At 40.5% G+C, this 27,304-nt stretch overlaps 1 protein-coding gene and 1 long non-coding RNA gene across 4 annotated transcripts in view; one reads left to right on the top strand and one right to left on the bottom strand.

The window, feature by feature from the left end:
- ARFGEF2 (ARF guanine nucleotide exchange factor 2) overlaps positions 1-27,304 on the top strand; it is a 52,492-nt gene that overhangs the window by 11,656 nt on the left and 13,532 nt on the right. For 2 of the 3 annotated variants that reach the window (XM_083745740.1, XM_083745738.1), the window contains exons 5-27: positions 1,690-1,869; positions 2,880-3,099; positions 5,838-5,909; positions 6,224-6,387; positions 7,427-7,557; positions 8,507-8,741; positions 8,959-9,058; positions 10,072-10,211; positions 10,822-10,930; positions 15,016-15,217; positions 16,086-16,197; positions 16,608-16,813; positions 18,197-18,281; positions 18,373-18,544; positions 20,895-21,046; positions 21,384-21,512; positions 21,939-22,097; positions 23,183-23,330; positions 23,780-23,879; positions 24,474-24,514; positions 24,609-24,778; positions 26,397-26,548; positions 26,667-26,839. In XM_083745740.1, the coding sequence (XP_083601866.1) occupies positions 1,690-1,869; positions 2,880-3,099; positions 5,838-5,909; positions 6,224-6,387; positions 7,427-7,557; positions 8,507-8,741; positions 8,959-9,058; positions 10,072-10,211; positions 10,822-10,930; positions 15,016-15,217; positions 16,086-16,197; positions 16,608-16,813; positions 18,197-18,281; positions 18,373-18,544; positions 20,895-21,046; positions 21,384-21,512; positions 21,939-22,097; positions 23,183-23,330; positions 23,780-23,879; positions 24,474-24,514; positions 24,609-24,778; positions 26,397-26,548; positions 26,667-26,839 (3,352 nt within the window). The remainder of the gene's footprint in view (positions 1-1,689; positions 1,870-2,879; positions 3,100-5,837; positions 5,910-6,223; positions 6,388-7,426; positions 7,558-8,506; positions 8,742-8,958; positions 9,059-10,071; positions 10,212-10,821; positions 10,931-15,015; positions 15,218-16,085; positions 16,198-16,607; positions 16,814-18,196; positions 18,282-18,372; positions 18,545-20,894; positions 21,047-21,383; positions 21,513-21,938; positions 22,098-23,182; positions 23,331-23,779; positions 23,880-24,473; positions 24,515-24,608; positions 24,779-26,396; positions 26,549-26,666; positions 26,840-27,304) is intronic. The other variant, XM_083745739.1, reaches the window with a different exon arrangement.
- LOC310847691 lies at positions 17,821-20,004 on the bottom strand. Its single transcript, XR_014565965.1, has 2 exons — positions 19,964-20,004; positions 17,821-19,643 (listed from the first exon to the last, which is right to left on the bottom strand). It is a non-coding gene; the product is annotated as an uncharacterized lncRNA (long non-coding RNA).

The raw sequence follows: 27,304 nt of genomic DNA, 5'->3' as shown, positions 1-27,304 counted from the left end.
ATATAATGAAACACAACAAAACATCAAAGCTTCCCAAAACAGGATTGCCTTCAGATGTCTATGAAAAGTTATTTGATTGTTTATCTCTTTAACATCTGATGGGAGGGCATCCCACAGGGTGGGCACAACTATTGAGAAGGCCCTCTGTGTGGTTCCCTGTAACTTCACGTCTTGCAGTGAGGGAACCACCAGAAGGTCCTTGGAACTTGGCTTCAGTGTCTAGGCTGAATGATGGGAGAACTGGTGCTCCTTCAGGTATATAGGGCCTACAGCATAGGATACAGCATTAACATTTTGCAAACATTCTTTTTGCTGATTGTAGCAATGTCACAGGTCTCTCCAAAACTTATTGACAATAAGTTTTTAGTGTAAAAAGTTTTTACAGTTTACAGTTTTTAGTGTAAAAAGTCAATTGATTTCAAATAACTCTGTCTTTTAAATTGTCAGGATGATGTACTGCAGTAAAATTTAGGTTTAAACACTTAACACATGAGGCCTGAACTAGATATAACATGCAGTTGTATGCATTTTTATGTGTGAGGAAAACACCTGGGAGCACTAAGAGGAAAAATGGCTGGAGCAGGAGCAAACAGCTCCCCCTCCCGTTCTATCACATTCAATCTTCTGCAGCTGCTTTTGATTTAAAAGAGAGAAACTCCTCATGAATGAGACATACACATGACTGTGTGTCACATGTTCTGGCATCTTGGATATTCCTTGGGCTCGTGATTCCAGATTCTGTAACAACTATTAGCAAAGAGATGCCTACAGCAGCACAAGGATATGCATGTCTATACAGTCACTTTTGAATGCAATGAGAATTACTCCCAGGTAAATCATGGAATTGTAGAGTTGGAAGGGATCTCACACATCATCTAGTCCAACACACTGCAGTGCAGGAATCTCAGCTAAAGCATCCATGACAGATGGCCATCCAGCCTCTGCTTTAAAACCTCCAAACTCTCTTCCTAACCTCCTAAGGGAGTCTGTTCCACTGTCAAACAGCTCTTACTTTCATAAGGTTCTTCCTGATGTTTAGTCAGATGTGTAAGGTGCCATCTTAGAATGCAGGGGAAAGCAGGTTTTAGGAGTTGTGTAGAGGAGACATTCTCAGACAATAAAAGCAAAACATTGGGGTTCAGTTTTGAACAACAAATATGGAAGTTAATCTACATGTCGGTAGTGTGTTTTGAAATCCACTTGGGTTGCTTAAAGAAGCAGAACATTTGAAGAGGAAAACGTGAAGGTTGTGTCTTCTGCTTGTAAGCATCATGAACTCCAAAGCAAAGTAACAGTATGTCATCTTTGACAAAAATGCAGTCTAAAATAGTTTTTGAGTAGAAACCTGTGCTATCCCTAGCAAGAGCTCATGCCTGCCCATAGTGTCCCCCTCTCCTGATCCTCATACTTTTAGAAAGGAGGATGTGGGGTTCATTTGCTGCCAAAAACATTGTGAATGTTTCCCTTAATCTTTGGTCAAAGATTGCTTTTTCTCAATAGTGTTATAAATTGCCAGTACTGCCACTGTAATACTTTTTATTAATTTTAAGTTATGGGACTATGGGAAGGCAAGAGCCATGCTGACCTTATGACTGATTGTTCGTTGTTCAGAGCACTATATTTAAATAAGTTTTGTTCCCATTTGCTTAGATGTCTTTATTGTGGTGTATGTTGTGTTTCCCCCTCCAGGCTCTTCTCACCGCTGTCACGTCCCCGTATATCGAAATTCACGAAGGAACAATCCTTCAGACTGTTAGAACTTGTTACAACATTTATCTAGCCAGTAAAAATCTCATTAATCAAACAACTGCCAAGGCTACTCTCACTCAGATGCTGAATGTCATTTTCACCCGGATGGAAAACCAAGCTGTATGTAGTAAATATTTATCAATTTGATTTTTATGTACATCATTTAATTGTTATATTACTGCTCCTTCTTCTCTGAGCTATTGTCATCTGATTCCTATTTGTAAGCATGTTGCAGGCTTACAAGCTCCCTCTTCCCCACTTGCATGCCAATTATCTCCTCTCTTTTCTGGTTTGTCTTAACCATAGTTCACCATGACGTCTCAATCAGGCAGACCGTAGTTAGCATCAACCAGGAATTCCTGCTAAACCATGGTTTGCAAAACTCACTTCAAGCCATGATTTTACATCCATAATTTGGAGGCAATTCCTAATTTGTACTAACCATACTAGACCTTGTTCAGACATCAAAGGAAATAGCAAATCAGAAAGAAGAGGAAGGACTCTTTCTCAATTTTGATGTTGCATTTTAGTCCTCCAAGCTGTGATTTAGAGTAGGGATGGAGAACGTGTGGTCCTCTAAATGTCATTGGACTCCCAACAGCCCAGCCAGTATGGCCAGTGGTCAGGGATGGTGTAGTCCAACAGTATTTGGAGAACTACTCTTTTCCCATCCTTGGCTTAGAGAATAAGGACTCTGCTGTGTTGTGAGTTCTCAGGTGATCTTTTATCGTGAAGATTGTATGTGCCCAACTACTTCTTTGTTGTACTGTGGTTCCGCCATGCTGTGATTCCTCTCCAAATATGAGGAACTTTGCAAGCAAAGACAACTGTCCTTCTTGTTTCAGAGGTTGAATTTAAATTATATAATTTCCTTTAAATCTGTTTTCATTATTTATAGTCTGTACCATGTAGACTTAAATTTTCTGTATGATGGAACTCCAAAGTCATTTTGGACAATAACCCTTACTGTCTTACATAAATGTTAAAACTGAAGGCCTCTGTATTGAGCTGATGCAATAGGAAGGTGAATGGTTTTGGAAGCATGCTGCATTATTTGGTTATGCCCCCTATTGACTATTACTTTGTTACATACCTGATAAATACAGTATGTTTCTATCTTGCTTGTTTAGATACAAGAGGGAAGAGACCTGGAAAAATCAAATCAACAAAAACCCCAGTCTCCGATGATTCATAGTGCTTCAGGGTCTCCCAAATTTGGCCGATTGAAATACAGCCAGCATGGAAGCAGACCCTCAACTCCTGTCAAAACAGACTTGACTAATGGTGAGCCTGAAAGAAAAGAAAATGGAGACCAGAAACCAGAGGACAGCTTGACACCTTCTGTATTCGGTAAGAAAACTTCCTGTATTGGGGCTGACTTAAGTTATCAGCCATAGTTTTATGAAGTCGTGCCCAAGTTTGTTATGTGCCAATTTCAGCACAAAGATCCTGGTTTAGCTTAAGCTGGAGCGTTGTTTTACATCTAGGGAACTCTGGCATAATATTAGGTAATGGATCAGGAAAATAAGTCAGGATCTGGCACTGAGCCTGGGTTCTCTAGTTCAGATGTAGCAGAGAGCTCCAGCTTAATGCAAGGCAGGGCTTTTCTGTTGAATCTGGCATGGGATGGAAGGATAGGGGAGCTATGGTTTGGCAGCATTCAAACAATCTTCCAAGGCTTTACAAAGTAAAGTGATATGTCTACAAGGATAATGCTGATTTACACTTCCTCTTAAGATACTGTCATATACCTGAGAGCTGTTACAGCAGGGATGGGGAAGGTATGGGTCCTTCAGATGTTTTGGATCCTAACATTTGTATTCTCTTACCATCAACCATTTGGGCTAGTGCTGATGGGATCATGAGTCCCACACTGTTTTATGATATTCCCTTTTAAAATGGTTATTCAGTCACTTTCCTTTAATTGCCTGTATCACTTGCGCAGGTGGCGCTGTGGTCTAAACCACTGAGCCTAGGGCTTGCCGATTAGAAGGTCGGCAGTTGGAATCCCCGCGACAGGGTGAGCTCCCGTTTCTCGGTCCCTGCTCCTGCCAACCTAGCAGTTCGAAAGCATGTCAAAATGCAAGTAGATAAATAGGTACCGCTCCAGCAGGAAGGTAAATGGTGTTTCCGTGTGCTGCTCTGGTTCGCCAGAAGTGGCTTAGTTATGCTGGCCACATGACCTGGAAGCTGTCTGCGGACAAATGCCGGCTCCCTCGGCCAGTAAAGCAAGATGAGCGCCACAACCCCAGAGTCGTCTGTGACTGGACCTAACGGTCAGGGGTCCCTTTACCTTTACACTTGCCAAAAAATGACTCAAATTGCCTCTGATCCCAAACTGTAGTACTTGTTGCTTCATCAAACCTTTCAGCAGCAGGCTGGCTATTTCTCAAAGCCTTGCAGCTCCTAGCAGTGTAATTTATCTGTAGGTATCTCTATCAAATTGCAGCTTTTTGTGCCAAATGTTAGTCTAATGGAATTGGGCATTGTTAAAAAGTATGTTGGATAGGTGAATGGTTGACAAAAAACCATGCAAGGCAATTTTTTTAAAAAACGAATCAATCACAATAAACAACTGCTAGATTTTCCAGCTTATTGGATGCCGTGATTTGTCAAGATAGCTAAAAGCATTCATTTGTGTAGCTGTAGGGCAGGTGTGGCTCACTTGTGGCCATCCAGATGCTGAACTTCAAGTACTGTTCCTCAATAGGACTCTATTTTTGAAGACTAATCTACAGATTGCAGCATCAGAAAAAAGAGAGAGAATAAATTTTAATTATGAGACCAAGCTAATTATGTTAAGATAAAAACAGTATTTTCACATATCGGTAATTTAATCTTGATAATCTCTCTATTAAAATGTAAAATCTTCTATTTTGATTCCTATTTCTTATTGGCTGAAATATAATAAGTAGTTTGTCACCTGCTAATAGATCTCACTTCCTAGTTCAATATCTTGAATGTTATCTCTTTTTTTAGTGGATTCTAATTGCCAACATTTATTTTTAAAAGCGTATATAGCGGAAAGTATTGTATTTGGCATCAAATATAAGTTCTTTCAGATATCATCCATTTGACAGATATTCTAGGAAATGATTGACATATTGGCCCAATTTAATAATAATTGACTGCACCAAAACTGTTATTTTTTTCTAGGATGACTGAAGTAAGTACTCAGAATCCCAAATATTCATTTCCATGTGTCTTTCAGTGGAAAGTAAAAATTTTACAGTGGTGGGACTTGTTTAATAGCCATTGTAGCCCTGTTTTACTGATACAAACACAGTTTTAGCCTTTGAAACTGACACTAGGTGAGTCCAAGTGCCTTGGTGTTCCACAAAGCATTCTCTGACATAGCAATGTTACCATACTGTGCTACTTGATTCTTCAGCCTTGTGAACAGCTTGATCAAAATGGTTTTTCAGGTGACTTCCATAATAGCTAAGAACCACTGGAGCTTAGCCATCCTTAAAAGAGGAGCACAGAGTAGAATCAAATTTCCCCTAAGATCTATCTCAGAATATAACATGCTTATCTAGTGAACTGACTTCCTGCTATGTAGAGGCTCTGTTAAGGCCTGGCACAGGTCTCAGTTTGGCTCACGAGGTGGTTTTCCCCACAGCCACCTGATGTCCTGTGTCCAGGTGAAGATGCATTTGCAAGGAACATTTGGAAGCCTTAAAATGCTTTTGATAGTTCCTTGGCAAGTCAGGCTTGCTGTCAGTGCTGATCAATTAATTGGTGGTGACAACAGACCTGCTGGAATCGGCTGCTGTGTAGAGTTCCCCATTGGAACCTCTATAGTTCTGTCCATACGTTCCCATAGCAAGCTTGCTGTAAATGTCAAACAGCTTTAGGGCTCCTGTGTGAAATAGGTCTAAATATCTCTAATCAGCTTTTCCTAACCAGGGCTTTGTGCTGTGTGTGTGTGTGTGTGTGTGTACACGCACGCACGCACGCACACACATATACATACACATAATATAAACCTAATCTCTGATTTTATGTAAATTGTTGAAACCATCTTTTAAAAGAGAAGGCTAAATCGCAACATTTTTCAAATGACTTATTGATATATGTTTTATCAGAAGAAGAAACTGATGAAGGCAAAGAAATTGTTAAAGGAATCTTGGAGGATGTGGTGACATCTGCAGTTAGAGGTAAAATTTCTTTGGGGAAGTCTCTGTCTTTCTTCATCCCTTTCCTAAGAGATTGACTCATTCTTAAAACCTTTCTTCCAAGACTACAAATCCTGAGAAAAGTATATTAGAGTTCTGTGCAGGAGTAGCGTTAGTGACTTGCCACCAATAGGATTCTATATCTACTAATCTCCCATATATAAGATAGGATAAGTACTATCTAATTGTTTAGCAGTGCTTTTCCCCCCTTTCTTTTAGCTGGTTTGAATGAGATTATATATTGAGGATGCTGTTTATAAAAAAAATACTGCATTTCCACCCCCCACCCCCTGCAGCTTCTTTAGAAGAAGAAATGAAAAAGCCGTCTCTTCCTGAATCGGTTAGGATTTTATCTGACTTGGCAAGTGCAGTTCCTGCCTCTCCTGGTGGTATTAATGAAAACACACAAGCAAATGGAATTCCTGATGATAGACAGTCTGTCTCCTCCACGGATAATCTGGTAGGAGATTTAAGTGTACAGTAAACGTAATGCAAAGCTCCTAATATTCTGAGAGTAATTGGTAGGAGATCAGTTGGACCACAGGATACTCACACACCAAAATGTGTGAAAGGACATATCCCCACTACTTTAATAGATTTTCCATAGAAATGTGATTTGGGTACATACTATCGTTAAGCTTAATATAATATGAAGCTTATATGACAATCCTTATTCAGTCTTGTTCTTGAAAGCAAAGCCTTACTTACCTTAACAGGGCTGTAAAATAAAAAGCTGCTTGAGACAAAGTAGGACCTTTAGTCAGTCTGCCTCAGTTTTATGTGCAGTGACAAACAGCAACTTTCCAGGCCTATGTGGAGAAGCCAGGGATTGAACATACGACCTTCTGCATGCAGATTATGTGTTCTACTGAGCTGTAGCCCTTCTGTAGTGGAATGGTTAAGGCTTAATTGTTTTCTACGTGCAATTTATTTTGCAGCGGTCTGTTGTGCTTAATGTAACCAAATCTGACATTATACGCAGTTTTCCTTCTATTCAAACAAATGCATTTGAATGTAATGCTAGACCTTGGTTGAATATTATGAGACTGAGCCTGCGTGAGCCATGGACTTATGCACCTCTTTCCTCTTTTGGCATGGCAATACGATCAGAAGCATCTGCTTCTTCTTTTTAGAATAGTTAGTTAATAGTTGGGGGGGGGGGGAAACAGCTTCATAAACTATGGTTTGAAGGTGGCTGTGTTTCAAGAAAACATAATTAATATTTATCGGTGTTTGCCTGAGTCCAGACATAATAAGCCGTGCTTAATTTGAAGTGCATGCCTCAGAACTCAAGACTTGCAGCCATGCCAGAGGGGAGTGCACAAGCCCAAGGTTTTCACAGGCTTGATCCCATAATCATAGTGCAGCATTACATCTGAGCAAGACTTTTGTTTCCTTTTTAAAATTGATCTCAACAAAACATAAGTGTAATTCAAATGCTACCTGTTCATATATGTTTGTGGCTGAATCCAAACTAATTCTTTTGTTTCTTTATCTAGGAAACTGATGTACCTGGACCTCAGGCAGCTGCCAGATTCTCCCATATCCTTCAGAAGGATGCCTTCCTTGTGTTTCGGTCATTGTGCAAGCTTTCGATGAAACCGCTTGGTGATGGGCCTCCAGATCCCAAGTAAAAATGAAAATATTACATTTATTGATTTGTACACTATCCAGAATGAGACCTGAAGTAACACAGTTAAAAATGCATTCATAATTTAATTAGCTATCAAGCTGCATGTATTGTTGCTTTGGTGTATAGTATATTGTAGCCTTACTTATCTTGGGTGTAAACCTTCCTCATTTATGAAACTGCTAAGTCATATTTTTCTAAAGTGATCCATGATTGCTGGACCACGTCTGAATTCTGAGACATGCCCAAAGGAACAGCTACATGCCTTGACTTCAGAGAGACACAAAACATATTATTCTCTCCTCTGCAGCAGAGGGAGACTAACTGTGTGTATAGGTTCACTACTTGATTTGTACGTTTGCTGTCTAGTAAGATTTGTGTGTGAGAGAGAAAGTGAAATGTAAGCTGTAGAGATGCCAGAAGCCTCAGGGCTGTGATATGATTCTGGCTGACAGAAATTGCTGTATTTCTTGTGCTGGGAAATGGATGAAGGTTCAAAGGGATTCAGCATCTGTAAAGGGCATGATAAAGTTTGATGCCTTCAATGGAATTAAGTGACCCTCAAGCATTGTTAGCATGCAGTGCTGTCCGGGGTGTGAGTGTGTGTCTTATTACAAAGGAAAGGAAAGGTTAAAGGTCAGCTTCTTTGTTAAGTGTGGTGAAATCATCTAAAAACTACTCTCTCGTGAACATTGAAAGACAATCAAATGTTTCAGTACATCAGACATGCTCTATAGTCAATGTTGCATCCTCCACACACATACACCCAGCCCGATTCTATGCACTTGCCACTACCATCACTCTTGATGCTGTGTTGGTTAGGTCTGACTGGAATTGGAGTCCATGTGATCTGGAGGACATCATGTAGGACAACCTTTACTCTTATAACATACAAAGAGCTTATAACAAGATATTGTTTTGACTCTGTTCTTCTGCTTACTATTTTTAGATCCCATGAACTACGCTCTAAAATAGTGTCTCTCCAGCTGTTGCTTTCGGTTTTGCAAAATGCTGGTCCGGTCTTCAGGACACATGAAATGTTTATAAATGCAATTAAGCAATACCTTTGTGTAGCATTATCTAAAAATGGAGTATCTTCCGTTCCTGACGTCTTTGAGCTCTCCCTTGCCATTTTCCTCACCCTTCTCTCAAACTTTAAGACCCATTTGAAAATGCAGATTGAGGTAAGAAGGTTTTGTTTTATTCTCTTGCTTCAAATGCTTGATACGCTTCTTAAGTTCAGTTCAATAGTAATATGAAACTGCCTCTGCATATGGATCATGAATCAACCCTGTATGTTCTGTATTTGAGTGTGTGTGTGTTCAGAACTTTTAACGATATCCTTGAATGTATGCCTGGGGTACAGACCTTGCACCTACTTTTCCTAATTGTATTCAACAGGTATTTTTCAAAGAGATCTTCCTGAACATTTTAGAAACCTCTTCTAGTTCCTTTGAGCACAAATGGATGGTAATTCAGACCTTGACTAGAATTTCTGCAGGTAATTTTATAACATCATCAAGAAATTTTCCTTTTCTGCCTGTTTAGAATATCAATAATGAATAGAAGAAGTATAGGCATACTGTATAGAAGTGATAACAAAATAAATATATTAAAGTGCCATGAGGCAACACACCCACAAACACCATACACACTAAAAATATTAGTCTGGGCACTTTTTTGTTGGAATTGTTGGAATGTGACCCCCAGAGTGTGTACCTGAAGTATTTCCCAAACGCAGTTGCTAAGACACTATGAGGTTGGTGGAGCCCAGGAGAAACAAGAGGGAATGAGAAGTACAGTACCGCTGTGAAAATGTCAGGCGTAGCAGGAGGGAATAAAAGCAGCTAATGTAGGTGTCTTTCACTTTGCTAAGGGTTTTGCAGTATTTATCCCCGTAACTAGTGGGAAGTCTGCTAAAGACTGGTGGTGATTGGTTCAAAGTAATCAATCCACTGTGCTTTCTGGCTATGCAGGGACTCTCTCATGTCCAGTTTAGCCAAAGGGCAGACACTGGAGGCATTTGGAATATAGAGGCAAAGAAGTGGTGGGAAAAGGGGTCTTCAAGGGGTTTGGATGCCAACTGAGTATTTCCTGCCTTCCAGCAGTGGCTGGTGGGGTGGGGTGGAGCTTCCTTCCTGACTCCAAAATTGTTGTTACCTGGATGTGGCAGGCATGGGGCATTGCTGTGACAAGGTCAGAGTTGCACAGATGCACCATCGGAGCAAGCCTGGCTCTCCCACCAGTGCATATGCACAGCCCTAGTCTTGCTTTTTGCTACTAGTGCAGGCCTTTTTTGATGTGGGGGAAATAGTTCAGAAAATGTAACCCAGCTCTGGTATAATAATGCAAACAATGGCTTGTATTATCCCTTCCTCACCCTTTTCCCCATTATGTTTCATAGGTATTAAATGGGAGGGGGGTGTATCCTGCCACAATAGTCTGTTGTCTGCATACATTGTTCCCAGACAACTCAATTTTCATAATCTATTTTTTTGTTTTGTTTTGTTTTAGATGCTCAGTGTGTGGTGGACATATATGTGAACTATGACTGTGATTTGAATGCTGCTAATATTTTTGAACGGCTAGTAAATGACTTATCTAAAATTGCCCAGGGAAGGAGTGGACATGAGTTAGGCATGACACCGCTGCAGGTAAGACTCATTCGTGCAATTCCCACTGTGTTCAGTTAAGTATATTGGCAGCCTTGTATTAGTATCTTGTATGTATTCCATCCACTTGTCTATTTGCTCACAAAGAGTTTAGGAGTGCACTTAGTTTCATGACAATCGAACATGGAGCCAAACGTGCGCAGAAGTGTAAAGCAATGCCCTTGAAGATAACTCAGAAACTGCTCCAAAATGCAGCAGCCAGATTACTGGTTGGGTTTCCATTTAGAGCTCGCATAACCTCAGTTTTAAAAAAGCTTGCATCAGTTATCGCAAACTTCCTCAAACTCGGCCCTCCAGATGTTTTTGGCCTACAACTCCCATGATCCCTAGCTAGCAGGGCCAGTGGTCAGGGATGATGGGAATTGTAGTCTCAAAACATCTGGAGGGCCGAGTTTGAGGAAGCCTGAGTTATCAGTTGGTTCCCAAACCAAATTCCAAGTATTTGCAGTAGCATTTAAAGGCAAAAACAACTTAGGCCCCAAATAGCTGAAAGGCTATGGCTTTTTGTTTTTTGTTTTTAATATTCTGAGGTTCCAAAGATCTCGACCTGTTTACATTGTAATTGTTCTTTCTCCACATATTTTGTGCACAGGAACTAAGCCTACGGAAGAAAGGTCTTGAATGCTTGGTCTCTATATTAAAGTGCATGGTAGAATGGAGCAAAGACCTATATGTGAACCCCAACCATCAAGCCAGCGTTGGTGAGAAATCAAACCTTCTCTGTATCCAAAACCTTACTTAAAATAGCTGGAAGCCGGAGAGAAATGATTTGTGGCTTCGTACATGTTATCTAAAGCTGGCTTCTTATTTTAGGCCTTGTAGAACATTAGGATCAGGTGTCTGTGGGGCGAGCCCACATCTAGAGGGTTCCCAAAATTCGGTCCTTTTAAGATTTAGGGGGAGATGGTCACTTTCGGTTCTTATATCTACAGTAAATTCAATATGTTCATCAAAGAGTTCTTGGGAGACAAGGATGTAGTCAATAACAGAATGCCTTAAGCCTGACCAATAAGTAAATTGGCCAGGACAGTCTCCCGAGGAGAGGCCGTTTAAAATAACAAGGTTTAATCTAAGTGCCATTAGAAAAAGACATGTACCAGCGAAATTGGTAACTGGGTCAAGAGAATGACGCCTGAATAGGGGCCAGTGTTCATCATTAGCATTTAGGGGACCCATTCCACTTTCGTTGATTAGCTGTTCGTCTGAATGGCCTAACCATTCAATTGGGTAGGGGAGGTTCCTAGATCTGTCGATACGAAGGTGCTCAGACCTCCCACCGAAAACTCCAACCGTTATTGTCAAGACTCAGGAGATCAAGCCACAATGAGTCCCCTACCAACAAAAAATGGTTTGACCGCGAATGCATCCAGGCAAAACTTACACTCAGGGAATGCTTTAAGGTCTTCCAGCAAAATCCTAACCCTATCACTAAATTAGAGTTACAACTTAAAAAAAAGAACTACAAAGAGTTACTAAAAACCAAAAAAAGAACCGCAGACTCTCTCATCTGGCAGGCCCTCATAAAAGCGTCAATAGAAAAAGACAATACCAACTTCTGGAAAATTATCTCCAGTCAAACCAAAGCTCCTAACGAGGGCACAATAATCCCTGCAAACCTATGGGAAGAGCACTATAAAGTGCTATTTAGCGAACATCGACCTTCTGCGCTGCTTAACATCCCCTTAGATAATGATACATCATGGCCCCCAACATCTGAAACTGAAATCACTTCGTTAATTCTACAAATGAAATCTGGCAAAGCCCCAGGAAATGATTTCATTGTCGCTGAACTTCTGAAAGCACAAATAAACTGGTGGGCCCCGGTTCTTGCAAATCTATTTTCATATATAGATAAGACAACTGAAATCCCTAAAGATTGGGGACTGGCTATAATTGTTCCTATATTTAAAAAGGGCAACCCCTCTGATCCATCTAATTATAGACCAATTAGTCTTCTGAATGTGATCTGCAAACTTTATACAAAACATCTATGCCTAAAATTATGTGAATGGTTAGATCATAATGATTTACTAGAAATTGAACAAGCAGGGTTTACATCTGGACGTTCCACCATTGATCACTGCTTAGTGTTAGATTATTTTGTCTATAAGTATGTGAAACATTGGAAAAAGTCATTGTATGCGGCTTTTGTGGACCTAAAGGCAGCATTTGATTCTGTATCCAGGGGTAGGCTCTGGGCCAAATTGGCCAATATGGGTATTAACAGAAGGTTATTACTTCTGATGATTAAGCTTCATGAGAACAATACCCTCCAGATAAGACTTGCACAGGACGGCAGACTCTCTAGAGAAATCCCAGTCCAAAGAGGAGTTAGACAAGGATGCCTATTAGCCCCATTTTTATTTAACATCTATGTTAACTCCCTGGTCACATGCTGCCGTGAAATCGAAACACCCCCCCCCCCGTGTTCTCTAACGGCAAAAAAGTACCAGTTTTAATGTATGCGGATGATGCTGTTCTTCTCTCTCAAACCAAAGTGGGTCTGAAACGTGCCTTAGGAAAGTTTAGTGACCAATGTAACACTGAACTGTTAACAATTAACTTTGCCAAAACCAAAATTGTACATTTTAACTGCTCCTTCAGGAAAGATAATTGGAGCGTAAAGGGAAACGCCATTGAACAGACTAAGACCTTCCAATACTTAGGCATTACTTTCTCTTATAATGCCAAATTGTCAGCACACCTGACCACATCAGCTATATCAGCAGGAAGAAGTGCAAATGCCATCCTTAGATTATTCAGAAGGAAAGGAGCTGGCTTCCTCCCGATGGCCCTAAAAGTTTTTCAGGCAAAATCTTTAGCCCAACTCCTGTATGGCTCTCAAATTAGCCCTTCTGCCAACCTTAAGACCCTTGAAACAGTACAATCAAAATTCTTAAGATCATTATTTGCTACCCCAAAGTGTACACCTAATGCAGTCTTAAGGCAAGAGGCAGGACTGCCCAGAGTGGAATTAAAAGTCTGGGAGCAAGCAATATCCCTCTGGCTGAAAATCCATTACAATCCTAAGGGACTGTTACCTTGCTTCCTGGCCGCAGTCCCCTATCCTCCTTGGCTTATGCAAATAACTAACAAGATCAAACAAATTGGCCTAAACCCTGAAAATCTTCTTCTTGGAACTCTGAACAAGGCAAAAGCAATTATCACTCAGAGACTTTACGATGTCGAATTACAACAAGAAGACGCCCTACTCCCGGAGACGTATAGATGTTTAAAAGCTTGGCCTAATTTTGCAGCTGCCCCCTACTTAACTAACATCACTAACGAAGCTTATAGATGGGCTTTCTCTAGAGCCCGCTTTGAGACAATGCCCTCAGCAGTGCTGTACAGCAAATTCACGCGGGTACCAATGCATGCACGTCTCTGCCCCTGTATGTCTAATAAGGTAGAATCTGTTACACACATCCTTCTATTCTGCGAATTTTATAGTGAAGAACGAGCTCAACTTATTTTGCCGCTTTTATCAAAATTTATACCCCTACAACATTATTTGGAATCCTCCCCCGAAATTCTACGAAAATATCTTCTGGAAGATTCCTCAAGCTCAATATCATATGAGGTGGCCAAATTTTGCACTTTAGTAATCAGGAAGCGTAAATCTCTTCTGTTGAATGGCACACTGCGAAGTTCCCTTGTGTAATCCTTTTTTTCTTCTTTCTGATGTTGCTGTTGATTTCCTTTTGTTTGACCTTGTGGTGTTCAGTGTCACCGGCTTTTGCCGCAATAAAACTTGGTCTGGTTCACAGGAAGAGTGCCCAGAAGTCACATATTCAGTCACCAGATATTGCGCTGCCATGATAGATATTTGAAGAAGAATGATCTATGCTACAATTCAATCCTAAACTGAAGGCCCATATTATTAGATCCGCACTTCTGAAGCCCACCCCATATAGCTGTGTTAACTGATCTTTTAATCTTTCTTATAAATTTTTATTCACCCATTATCTATCCTTAATTAAGTATCCTATGTATATGTTTAAATCTACGTTTGGTTCTAGCTACTATTTATTTAATAATTATTCGTCTGGATTCATACTGTTATGCTACTTTAGGCCTTGTATTATCATAGAATTATAATTTTCTGGTGCAAGTTTTGTGACTTTTTAATATCGGGGGATTGACAGTGAATAATTAATAATCAAGCATCCCATTCCCACCAGCTGCTTATTGGAAGCCCACAAGCAGGCCCTGAATGCAATAGCACCCTCCTCACTTGCTTTCGTGGCTTATCAAGATGAAAGATTCCTTTGTAATGGGGCAACTGTGGCTCTTTATCTAGATCAGAGGTGGGAAACTGGCCTGCCCCCTGTGGGCCATTTTTGACAGATGAGCATGGCAACCCATGTCAATCATACAACGTCAGGTAGTACGAATCTCAGCCTGTGGCAACTGGTAGAGGTCTGTATCTGATCCTAGTGCCGTGGGGCTACTGTGTTTATCTCCAATCTTGGCACTTAATGCTTGCATTGGAGATCACAGGTATCCATGCATGATGTCATATGACGTCAGCTAACTGACAGGTGGGCATGGTTTGCCCAGAATGGTCTCTGGGTCAGATTCAGAGTACCTCAATACTCCCTGGAGGAAGACAACTTCTGGACTGGTGGGAAACTTGGAAGATAGTGGCTGGGTGTATTGGCTGACCTCTTGAGCTGTGTCTAAGACCACAAGGCTGGTGTGAGTGTCCGTCTGTTTGGAGAGCCCACATGCTTTTACTTACGTATTATTTGGGAATATGTCTTTACGTCCCATTTCTTACATGCAGGTCCAGACAAGCCTTCAGAACATGAAATGGGGGAAGTCAAATGTTTAGATATTGGGGGAAGAAGAAGTAGTGCAAGCTCCTTAGATTCAACAGTCTCCTCTGGAGTTGGAAGTGTTGGCACCCAGACTGCTGTCCCTGATGATCCTGAACAATTTGAGGTGATCAAGCAACAAAAAGAGATAATTGAGCACGGGATTGAACTGTGAGTTGAACCTATTGCTAAAGTAGCTTTAAAATGGCTTTTCTAATTGTACTTTTAAACTTTTTACTGCTTTATTTGCTGTGCATATTAACAGTGAAAAGAAAAGTAAGCTGGTACCAAGCAATCAACAAGAATTGAAATTCAGATTGGTGCCAAATAATTTATTGCATTGAGTGTTTGGCATTTGTATTCATTCAGTAAATTTCCCATTTTTCAGAATACGTAAGAGTGCAAATGTGAATTTTAATATGTTTTAGTATTTTAGTTTCTTGTATCTTTTAATGTACTGTAATTTTTTTCTCAGATTTTATGATTTTAGATTTGATAAAACCCTAGAGCGGCTTACAAAATGAAGCAGTGCATACATTTTAGGAAATATATAAATGTTCAACAAAGATTGTTAAACATTTCTGTTTAGTTGATTTAACACTTCTGTACCTGCTGAGCCAATTCCATCCAACTGAGCAATATGTTCAAATCAGTAACTCCTTCCCATTTGTTTTGTCCATTCTTACAACTTGTAAAACTCCCTTTAAAAGGAACACCTGCTTTCTATTTTTTGTGGCTACATTAGCCATTAATATCCCTTAAAATTATACAGTGCTGTCAGTATATTTCTATATGAAGTCCTGGGATTCCCAGTTCAAGTTTAACTCTGGTTTGTAGTTCATAAGTTTTTAATTGTACATTTTAGAAAGGGGCCTGCTAGGGCTGCAAGAGGAAGTCAAAATATTATAAAATTAATAACAATTATGCTAAACCTTATTGTTTTCTGATATTTTCTGTCAGTGTTTGAGAGTTCAGGAGACTGTTTTTCTGCATCAGATTGATCTATCCTTTTCCTCCTTGTCCTGTCTCTAAACTATAGGTTTAATAAAAAGTCCAAGAGAGGACTGCAGTATTTGCAGGAACAGGGAATGCTTGGAGTAACAGCAGAAGACATAGCACAGTTTCTGCACCAAGAAGAGCGCCTGAGTTCTGTAAGGCCGAATCTTACATTGTTCAAAAATCACACGCTTTTGTTAATGCTATACACATACATGCTTTTCACAGCTGTTTCCATGTGGGGATGTGAGTGTGTAAATATCACACTAATGAGGCTTTTGGTGGCGTTTCGGGACCAGGTATTGATAACCAGATTGACAGCTAATGCTACTTAATGGAGTGACAAATGTCCTTAATCACTTCATTATAATTAATTAAATTTGTATATGCCTTTCATTCAGAGATCACAGAGCGGTTCACAACATAAAGTGAACGTGATGGTGAAACATGATGATTTTGTAATGTAACATATTTGGATTGTAAGAGGGGAAATTATCAAAGTTGCTACCTTTACAATATTTCATACATTTCTTTTTCTTTCTTTCTTTGCTTTGTTTTCTGTTAGAGCCAGGTGGGAGAATTTCTGGGGGACAGTAACAAGTTTAACAAGGAGGTGATGTACGCCTACGTAGACCTGCTTGATTTCTGCGGGAAAGACTTTGTCTCTGCTTTACGCATATTTCTGGAAGGATTTCGGTTACCTGGTGAAGCTCAGAAGATTGACAGACTAATGGAAAAGTTTGCTGCTAGATATATTGAATGCAACCAAGGGTAACTTGAAAGATATTGGACAAATCATAATAGAAATGAATGCATTTTTGGAAGCAGTGGTTGGGAGAAGATATAGTTTAGTAAGACTGGCGAGGTAGCCTTAGTCATCCAGCCCATCAAGCAAAAGCAATTTGTAGAATACCATGCGTAGAATACCATATTATTCAAAAATAGGATATGGCTGCCATATTCTAAAAGCAAAACCTTTTTGTAGCCAGACCATAGAATCCTAAGAAAATTAGGGAAGTGTATCTGTACCTAAGGGAGAACTGATTCATAAGCTGATGTTGCTATTCTGGGGTCAGTGGCCGTATATTCCAGGCATTGCATCAGGGCTTGGGGGACTCCTAACTTTTAGAATCCTCAACACCTTGTTTTTATTATATATGAGAATTTCCCCCCTCCCCAATCAATTAGAACTTGGCTGCAACTTTGAAAGAAACCAACCGGAAGCCAGACTTGATGAATACTTCAAACAGGACCACCTTACATAGAATAAGTTCACTTGTTGCTGACATAGCTTAAGTCACCTATCCAGTAGGGATGTTTAAGGCTCTTTATTATTTTCGCACATACACTTACATCATGAACATTATGTTTCAGTTCCAGTATAAAAATGATATTAAAAACAGTAGAAAAATATAGTAGATTTAAAGCATTTTCTCCGATTCCCACTCTCCTTGTGCAATAAGATAATTGAATATCCTCAAAACTCTAGGCCTAAAAATAAATTTAAAAATAATTGTTTCTTTTCCGCCTGCCTCACCTCAAGGCACTAATTTTTTCCTGACTGACATTATTTCCAGTGTTTCAGAACAATCAAGATCAGTGATTAGGCCTCAGACAGGGCAAGGGTGCACAGAGAATGCTGAAACACAAAATTCAGAGACAGACAAACCATGTTCCTTGCTCTCATTTCTGTCAGGTCAGGACAATTACCATTTTTTTTCTGATGGAAAACTGGTGAGGGGTACCGCACCTGAATTACCTTCTTTTTTTTTAAAAAAAAGCCATTCATACAATCAGTAATTGCCTGAACGGCACTGCATCTAGTTTGACCCTTGATCACTGGGGAGACATTGGATTTGGCAGAGCTCAGGAAGAATCTGGCTGCTGGTTCCCAGTGCTAGATATTCTGCAAGCATAGCTATTTTCTGGATGAACATGGTGATAATTGTCCTATTTGGCAGTTCCCTGTTGATATTTTGCCAAATTGTTATGGACTCCGGAGCAGTCTATAGTCACAGCTCAATGAACAGCGTCTACATTTCAGTAGGAAATGCTATAATAGAGTTTCTAATGGTGTTTTGAAAATGCACACATGAAGAGATGATAATAGCAATACCCTAGGATTCTAAAAACCTGATTTTCTTTCTTTTCCAGTCAAATTCTGTTTGCTAGTGCCGACACAGCTTACGTTCTAGCATATTCTATTATAATGTTGACAACAGACTTGCACAGTCCCCAGGTATGTGTGTATCTATATAATGATACAGAATGGTTGCAAATAGGCTTCTACATAACTTCTTTACCAGCTTTTGACTGTTTTGCCATAACAGGTGAAGAATAAGATGACAAAAGAGCAATATATAAAAATGAATCGTGGAATCAATGACAGCAAAGACCTTCCAGAAGAGTATTTATCTACTATCTATGATGAAATAGAAGGGAAGAAAATTGCAATGAAGGACGCGAAAGAATATGCAATCACACCAAAGTCTACTAAGCCAAGTATGATGTTTTAATCCAGAACCCTCAATAATCCTAGGCTTTGGTTTAGTATGTTTTCATTGTTCAACTTGCTAACTTCCTATTGTTGGCGCAGAGGATACTTAGAATAACCAAGGCGGTATGGTGGACAGAGGATATGGCCTAAGGAAGTCTGGGTTCAGATCCTTGCTCTGGCATCACTTGGCTCACTTTGGGCCAGTGTATCTTTTAGCCTCAGAAAGTTGTTGTGAGGGTGAAACAGTCTTAACTCATATGCTTCCAGTCTGGGCTTCTTGGAGGAGGAGCTGGTTCCAGATGTTGTGGAAACAAGAGGGAAATAGTCTGTTGCTGGTCTGGCTGACCTTGCATTGGAGCAGGTGCTTTAGACTTCACAGGCTTCCTTTCCTGCCCCAAATTCCCCTTCAAAAATTTTGGACTACAACTCCCATCATCCCACCATGCCTATTGACCATCCTGACTGGGGCTGGTTGCAGTTGTTGTTCCAAACATCTGGAGGACACCAGGCTTGTTCCAGGCCTTTGATTCTGTGTTCTCTGAATGTCCAGCATCACACCTCTGTTTACCTGGTGGAGTTAGGTGGGAGATTGTTTGAAGCTGACATATAAAGTCCTTTTACTTCATGCTGTCTTAGAAGATTGAAATAAACAGCATGCTCCTGTACTTACCTACTCAGTAGTAAGTCCCACTGAGTCCAAGAGGACTTGCTCCCAGGTACATGTATGTAGGATTGCGGCCTAAAAGTCAAACCACTGCCACAGGAAAGAGAAAGTAAAAGGAATATAGCTGCTTAAAACAGATGATCTCTTCTTAACGCATAGCTCAGTTGAGGAGGCTCAGATGAGGGGAATGAGATTCTTGTGGCTGCCTCAGAGGAAAGCTTCACTGGCATGTTAAGCTGCCCACCCTGCTGGGTGAAGTGATTCCTAAGGACTGGGCTTAAGAAAACTGTAGTCACCGAGTGGTCATTCTTCCCACATCATCATCATCATCATCATTTTATTTGTATGCCGCCTTTCCACAGTTAAAACAATGCTCAATATGAAAAAATTTACATAGTTACAAACATAGCAAAATACTCATAAAAATAAATAAAACACATCTAAACTACATAACCAAACTCCATAGAAAAGAAAGTATCTGTCTTCTCACATGAATGAGGATCACAGAACCAGAGTCAAAACGTGGAGGAAAAGAAAATTATGAATTATGAAAAACATTGATGATGATGAGAGGCAGGACTATGATGTTGAAAGCGCTTCGGAATTCAGACCGTGGGAAGCCAAAACAAAAATTATTACAATTTGGAAGACAATTGGATTTTTTTTTAATTTTAGTTTTTTATTTTTATTGGATTTGATTTGATTTGATATGTTAATTAGATGTTTTTATTGGAAAATTAATAAACGCTTTAAAAAAAACAAAAAGCTACATAACCAAACTGAACAATTTCCACATAAAAATTAAGTTACAAAAGATTAATATCAATAACAGCAAAAACTCCCAACAAAACTTTCCCCAAAATACCCCATCAAGTGTCTCCGTTCCTTTGGGGATGTCTTTTTCTGCACCCCCTCCTCCCATCACGACCCAGATAAAGCAATAGTAATGGCAGTAACAGTAAAGCATATTACGTATGGCTGGGTCTAAGTGAACATTGGTAACAGTCGTCTGTTACCTCCTTCAAAAAGCTGTACTGGGAGCTGTGGCAGCAGAACAACACTGACAGCAACCGTTGCACACTCAAACACTGCAGGATTTCTTCACATTTACTTGAGGGAACAAAGCAATTGTGTCAGTTCTTTTCCCCACTTCTGCAACAGGGTTAAAAAAAGGTTAAAATGAAGCAGCACCAAAAGCCTTATTTTCTTGCTGCGCCTGCTTGGGGCCAACCAGAGTAACACAACTTGAATAGTGGGTCATTTGCCATTTCTAAAATGGCAGATAAGGTTGAATCAGCACTGGTAAATGTCATGACTTCATCAAGGAGTAACAGTATAATTGTTATAATGTTTAACTGAAACTGAGAGGTTCTGAAGGAATGATACGTCTGAGTATGAAATGTATGATTTAGATTGGTCTTTTCTGGGAGGTGAAGCAGAAACATAATGAAAATGAATTTATTATATCCTCAGTATAATAATGAAAATGAATTTATTATATCCTCGGTATTTAATATGTTCAATTATGTATGGATTTCTTAAGTTGCACATAAATTTCTTGGTGGATATGGGAAGAAGAATTTGTTTTTTAAAGACTACATACTCTTGATTTGTCTGGAATGTGGCGTAGGTGTGCCAAAAGATATTTAATGCAACTTTGTGGGGGGTTTGGGTTTTTGTTTTTGTTTTAGATGTAGCCAGTGAGAAGCAGAGAAGGTTGTTGTACAACCTGGAGATGGAGCAAATGGCAAAGACAGCTAAAGCTCTAATGGAGGCAGTGAGCCATGCAAAGGCACCTTTTACTAGTGCAACTCACCTGGATCATGTCAGGCCCATGTTCAAAGTGAGTATGGAACTGAAGTTATGGAAACCAGAAGTCAGACTTCCTAAGCATCCTTTTGTCTTGGGACCATATTCGCACAGCATTCATTTAAGAAACAGCGGGTTTGCGGGGCTGTGCAGTGATAGACTTAACATGTGTGAAATAACAGAGGGGAGAAGGTACAGTCAGAAGATAGTCAAGAATGTCGAAAATATTGTAATGTTCCTGGTCTATGTTCCTTTTTTACTTGAGTTATGTCTACATTAAATAACTTTCTGGGGCAAAATATGGTTGGGTTAAAAAAGCCAGATTGACTAAAGCCTCCCCTTTCTTCCTCTCCCCGTCCTTTTTTTAATAGCTTGTGTGGACTCCGTTACTGGCTGCTTATAGCGTGGGTCTTCAGAACTGTGATGACACTGAAGTTGCATCCTTATGCTTGGAAGGAATACGCTGTGCCATCCGAATAGCCTGCATTTTTGGCATGCAGGTTAGTATAGACTAGGCTTGCTGTATGTAGTAGGGGTGTGCAAAAAGAGTTGTATGAATCCTCAACCCAGGAACCAAAGCCATCTGTCAGATTTGGGGCTTGTTTGAGCCAAAGCAAGATCTCTCCAAAATGCACACTGAACTAGAGATCTTCAGAGATTTTGATGTTTAGAAAGCACTGCAGAATATCCATCCTATTGCCTGTTCACTTGCTTTAAGAGATTATTCCATCCACAGAACTCTTTCTTGTCTGGAGCCATATCCAAGTTAGCCACATGCCATCACTGAGTAACATGCCATCTTCACTCCATGTGCTTATTTCCTGAGATACATGTTTTTGGCGGGAGTGGTGGGGGTGAGGAATGCAACATGCCTGTCTTTTACCATGGTTTGTTTCTACTTCTGAATTTTCCTTCTTACATTTTAGCTTGAACGAGATGCTTATGTGCAGGCACTTGCCCGCTTTTCCTTGTTGACTGCCAGCTCCAGCATCACAGAAATGAAACAGAAAAACATAGATACAATTAAGACCCTCATTACAGTGGCCCACACTGATGGCAACTACCTTGGAAATTCCTGGCATGAGGTAAGAAAGGACGTGTGCCTTTGCTGTGTGCTGTCAATTTTGAAGAAGTCTTGCTGTATCTGACTGATCTGCTGATACAGGTTCTACATATTCATGCATGCAGTCTCAGAATTGATGCAGAAAACCTCTCATTGCATTTATATGTGGAACTAATCCCAGTGGGGCTTGCATTTGGCACCAAATTTTAACAGTGCCAAATAAGAGTCCTGCTTTCCAAAGAGCAATTGGAACTCCATTCTAATAGTCTAGATGGTTCCTTTGAAGCTGTGTCTTTCTCTGCCCCACACCTGACATAATGTATGACAACATGTATGGGGTGACTGTGGCTTGGGGAAAACAGTATTGCTAGGCCTAATGAGACCTGTGAGCTAGACGTTCTCCACTGCTAAAGTACACAAAGCAATTTTGTAAATGTGCCCTGCTCATTGCCAATCCTAGGAAAAGTGAATTTCAAGACAGCATCAACTTTTCTGGGATATGGGGGTTTGAGGTTCCTTGAGATAGGCTTGTCAAAAGAAACCAAACATTTATTTCTCCATAACTGCCTTCCACTTTTCAAAATGGCTTATCTGTTTCCTTAAAGTGCTAATTGGCTCTGTCTGCTAGACAGAGGACCCACAATGAAGTATTAAATCCTCTCTACCTGCCCAACTATATATTAGGTGAATTGTAATTCCATGGGTTTAACCTACCTGGTCCTGAAATAGCATTGCAAATTTAATCCTGCCGCCCCATGACTTTATTGGGCCAATGTGCCAAAAGCTATATTTTGGGGAAGAAGGGATTTCCAATTAAAATGATCGGGTAGGAAACTCCTTTGGCTGAGAACCCAAAGAGCTTCAGCCATCCATAGTAGACAGGAATTGGCTTATTGGACAATCTCGCCTGGATTGCATACATATGTCAGAACTGCAGTTTTTGAAGTGGAGCAGTGGAAGTGCATGCACAGCAATTCCTTAGCATTAGAAGTGAATGGGGATGTGTCTGACGATGTGGAGTGTGGCATTTGCATTGGAGGTATTTTCTTGGTTCTGCAATCTGTAGTTGCTGACTTCAGTACTGAAATGCGCATTTGTTTTCATTAGATCTTGAAATGTATCAGCCAGCTGGAACTAGCACAGCTCATAGGGACTGGGGTTAAAACACGCTACCTGTCTGGATCTGGGCGCGAAAGAGAAGGGAGCCTCAAAGGCTTCACATCTGGAGGAGAAGAGTTCATGGGTCTTGGACTAGGTGAGAAGATTAGCCTTGACTCTGTCTGTTCTCATGCCTAAGGATTCAGGTTAATCAAATAAAAGCATTTGTCATCATAACAAATTACCTGTTTCAGACTGCTTTAACCTTAAAGACCCTCTGTTTAAAGTAATTAATGGCAGTGGCTTGTTGAATTGCTGGTTTGGAAATAAGAAACAAGGGTAGATGATTAATCATATATAGCTCATGCAGGGTGATATATTTATTCATGTCATTTTGGGAACAGGAAATAAAGCTTTCCTTAACTATTGTATCACATACAATACAGTATTTTATAAGAGGACCACTTTGGTGGGTGAATTCTTAGACTGCTAGATGCTGTTACTCTTTGAGCCTGTTCCTTTGATTTTACAGTCTATAATTCAACTGGTATTGGTAATATATTTCATGTTAGATTTAACAATTATTGTCGGTTTCTTCCTAACTAGGTAACTTCGTTGGCGGAGGTGTTGATAGAAGGCAAATAGCCAGTATTCAGGAATCTGTGGGAGAAACCAGTTCACAAAGTGTGGTGGTGGCAGTAGACAGGTATTACAGTGACCTTAAAAAAAAAATATTGAAAGGCTTACTATCACTATTATCACAACAGGCTGTGGCACAGGTTTTTAGATACAAACCATAATTTTAACTCAAGCTTATAATATTAACAGTTTCCTGGTCTTTAATGCAGAGTAGTTAAAGATACCAAAGAAAGGGATTGAATAGGGATCAGAAGTTGGGACTTAAGAGCAGAGAAATTGTCTTTGCTATTGTTGGATGCCCCTGTTCTGCCCCTCTTAAAAACAGCATGGCACATTTTACCCTTCCATAATTAGTATGGAGTTGCATGAAGTGAAGACTTTCCTATTGCAGTTATTGGTATGATTTTTATATACACACATATATACATTTACACATATACATATAGTTTTTAATTCTGTCAATGTTTAATTGTTTTTAATTATTGTTTCTTCTATGCTTTTAACAGTTCCTATTTTTTCTGTATGCTGCCTTGAGCCCCATCAGGAAAAACAGTTTCTTCATTCTAGCGTCACATAAATTTACAATAATATGTACAGAATTGGGCTTTCCCAAATGTTCTGCATCTTGAGAATTAACTCTATATCTCAATTTATCCCACAGAATATTTACAGGTTCAACCAGACTGGATGGAAATGCTATAGGTATGTATGTTGGGGGTGGGGATACCCTAAGGTGAATAATAATTGCTTTGTACCATTTCAGGCTTACTGACATGTTTGGTCTCAAAATTTTCAGTGGACTTCGTTCGGTGGTTGTGTGCTGTTTCCATGGATGAGTTAGCTTCCCCTCACCATCCACGCATGTTCAGCTTGCAGAAGATTGTTGAGATCTCCTATTACAACATGAACAGAATTAGGCTGCAGTGGTCCAGGATATGGCACGTCATTGGAGATCATTTCAATAAGGTATTTCAGCATTTGAAACCTGTTTCCCTTTCTGGTTCAAACTCCCAAGTTAGCATGCACACAGCTGCTTCATTTCAAGACCCATCAAATTTACATGGCAATCTCTGATGGCATCAAATGAAATATAGACTTAGGTTGAACAAGATGGAATCCACTCTGCCCACACTACTAGGTAGAAAATTATTGCCGGCAGGTCCTATATAAAGCTTGACTGGCAAAACGGCAACTCTGCAAAGGCATACCCTTTGTTATTAGGAAGATCCAAGAGGTCTGGAGGTAACGTGCAGCACTTGGGCAAAATTACAGACCATTTTTAGCATAGACACCAATTTATGTTGGACATGACTTATTTCTTGGCCAGAGCTCATGAGTTACACAGCCTTGGAATAAGTTGAAAGCCCTTTGGTGTGTTGTCAGGGAACTGCCATCAGTTCAGGAGGGAGAGAGGAAAAGCCGGATGGATTACAGAGAGCCTCCAAAGATCGTGGGAAGCAGCTCCTCCTCAGCGGAGGAGAGTAACCACGCCTCCAGTAGAGAGGAGCTGCAGGGTTCAGAGGAGGCGAGGCGATGCCAGTACATCTTGCCTGGGCAAAGTGGGGAGGAGAGGGGTCCTCCGTTACCCACGCCCTTCTTGCTCAGTAGGCTTCCGCGCCAAGAGGGGAGGCGCAGACTGGGCGTCAAGAAATTACTTTGCTGGGGAAAGTTTAAGGTCCGCCCACTCACGGATTCTGCCAGTGAATGAGCCAGCCACGGGAGAATGGCACTCTGGACAGATAAAGTTTATCTTTGCAGCTAAAGCAAGGCTTTACAGCCGAGCAGGCAGGTATTTGCCCGCTTGCTCTCGAGCAACCCCTTGGAACCTTTACAGGTGTGGTTGGACTTCCTATTTTCAGGCATGCACAGTTAGCTTTCTCCCTTACTGCTCCTTGTCAGCGCAAAACAGGCTTAGTGCGATACAGAGTCTGCATTTCTTTTTTCCTTCTTTTTAAAATATATAGCCTTTTATATTACCGTGTGTCTTTCCTTAATGATTAGCTTGTCCTAATTGTGCTCAAAGTTTCTGGATTTATGTCTTGATCATAAACAAAATTACAGGGAAACAAACACTACTCCGATTGATGATATTTACTGCCAAGCTCATTTTGATACACTGCAAAGATTTGTGACTGATGTATTTTGAGAATACCTTGATCGGGGTGGGGGGCCTGTTTCTGCCCATGGCCAATCTTTAGGGGGCACATGCCAGCTATGGGCAGAGGCAAAAGGGGCTGGGGCAGTGGGCAGGAGTTACACCTTTTTATAGTGGGTTGCATTACATCCTGGCAAAAGTACCCAAGAAGGGCCTAGATCAGGGCCACTGAGTAGGGATGGTCTGTGAAGGAGAGGTTGCCTGGGAAGTGTGGCATAGCCTAGGAAGAGTTTCAGTGGCTGAATAGAGAGACCCAGAGGGCCTGAGATTCCCCAGGCCTGCACCAGGCTGTTTCTGACTGTCTTGTTAGCGGCATCATGCCAGTCATTGTTCTATGAACCAATCAGGTTTCAGGGCTGTATTTGTATAGCCCAAATTCCACTGGATATGCACTTCTTCTGAGAGAATGCCCGTTTCTCTTTTTCATAGGTTGGTTGCAATCCTAATGAAGACGTGGCCATCTTTGCAGTTGATTCATTGAGACAGCTGTCAATGAAGTTCCTTGAGAAGGGAGAGTTAGCCAACTTCCGATTTCAGAAAGACTTTCTGAGGCCATTTGAGCATATCATGAAGAAAAACAGGTTCGTCCTAATAACTTGAAATGTAAATGTGTTCTTTCATGCCAATGCAGATTCCTCTGGCATCATCATACACGATACCACAAATAAGTCAGTAATTTTTTAAATTATTTTTCTTCAGGTCTCCTACAATTCGAGATATGGTAATACGCTGCATTGCTCAGATGGTAAATTCTCAAGCTGCTAATATTCGCTCAGGGTGGAAAAATATCTTCGCAGTATTTCATCAAGCGGCGTCTGATCATGATGGGAATATTGTGGAGCTGGCGTTCCAGTCAACGGGACATATAGTTAGTAAGTAAATTTCAGCAAGACTAATGTGCCAAATGATGATGGTAGAGACCAACCTCAAAATTTTGAAACAATGACTTGTAGTATTCCTATTTCTCACATGTACTTCAAATAATATTTCTCCCTCTCTTTACCTTCTAGAAAATGCTGGGTGGGGGGTGCTCCTTGATTTTGCTGTTAAGGAAAACACGTTTTAAGAAGGGATTGAAAAGCTCCTTATGAGAACAGAGAATCCAGCAGCCCACAACTTTTAAATTTCTGCAGCTGTAGGCTCACTGAAAGCATTGTATGATGTAGTTGTATCAAACAAGTTCACTTTCATAAACTGCCCATATTATGTGAAACCAGCTCTGGCACAGCAAGGCTTGCTGTAAATCTCTGCTTACCCTTAGGTGAAATCCCTGCCTTGCCCACAGGTTTGTATGGGTTCCTGGGGACTTCTGGATGGCTTTGCTCCCTTTTAAGACT

Source organism: Podarcis gaigeae, assembly GCF_964106915.1.
Source record: "Podarcis gaigeae genome assembly, chromosome: 6".
Classification (NCBI taxonomy): Eukaryota; Metazoa; Chordata; class Lepidosauria; order Squamata; family Lacertidae; genus Podarcis; species Podarcis gaigeae.
The sequence above is the reverse complement of the archived record's forward strand: the minus strand, read 5'-3'. Positions and strand labels throughout refer to the sequence as shown.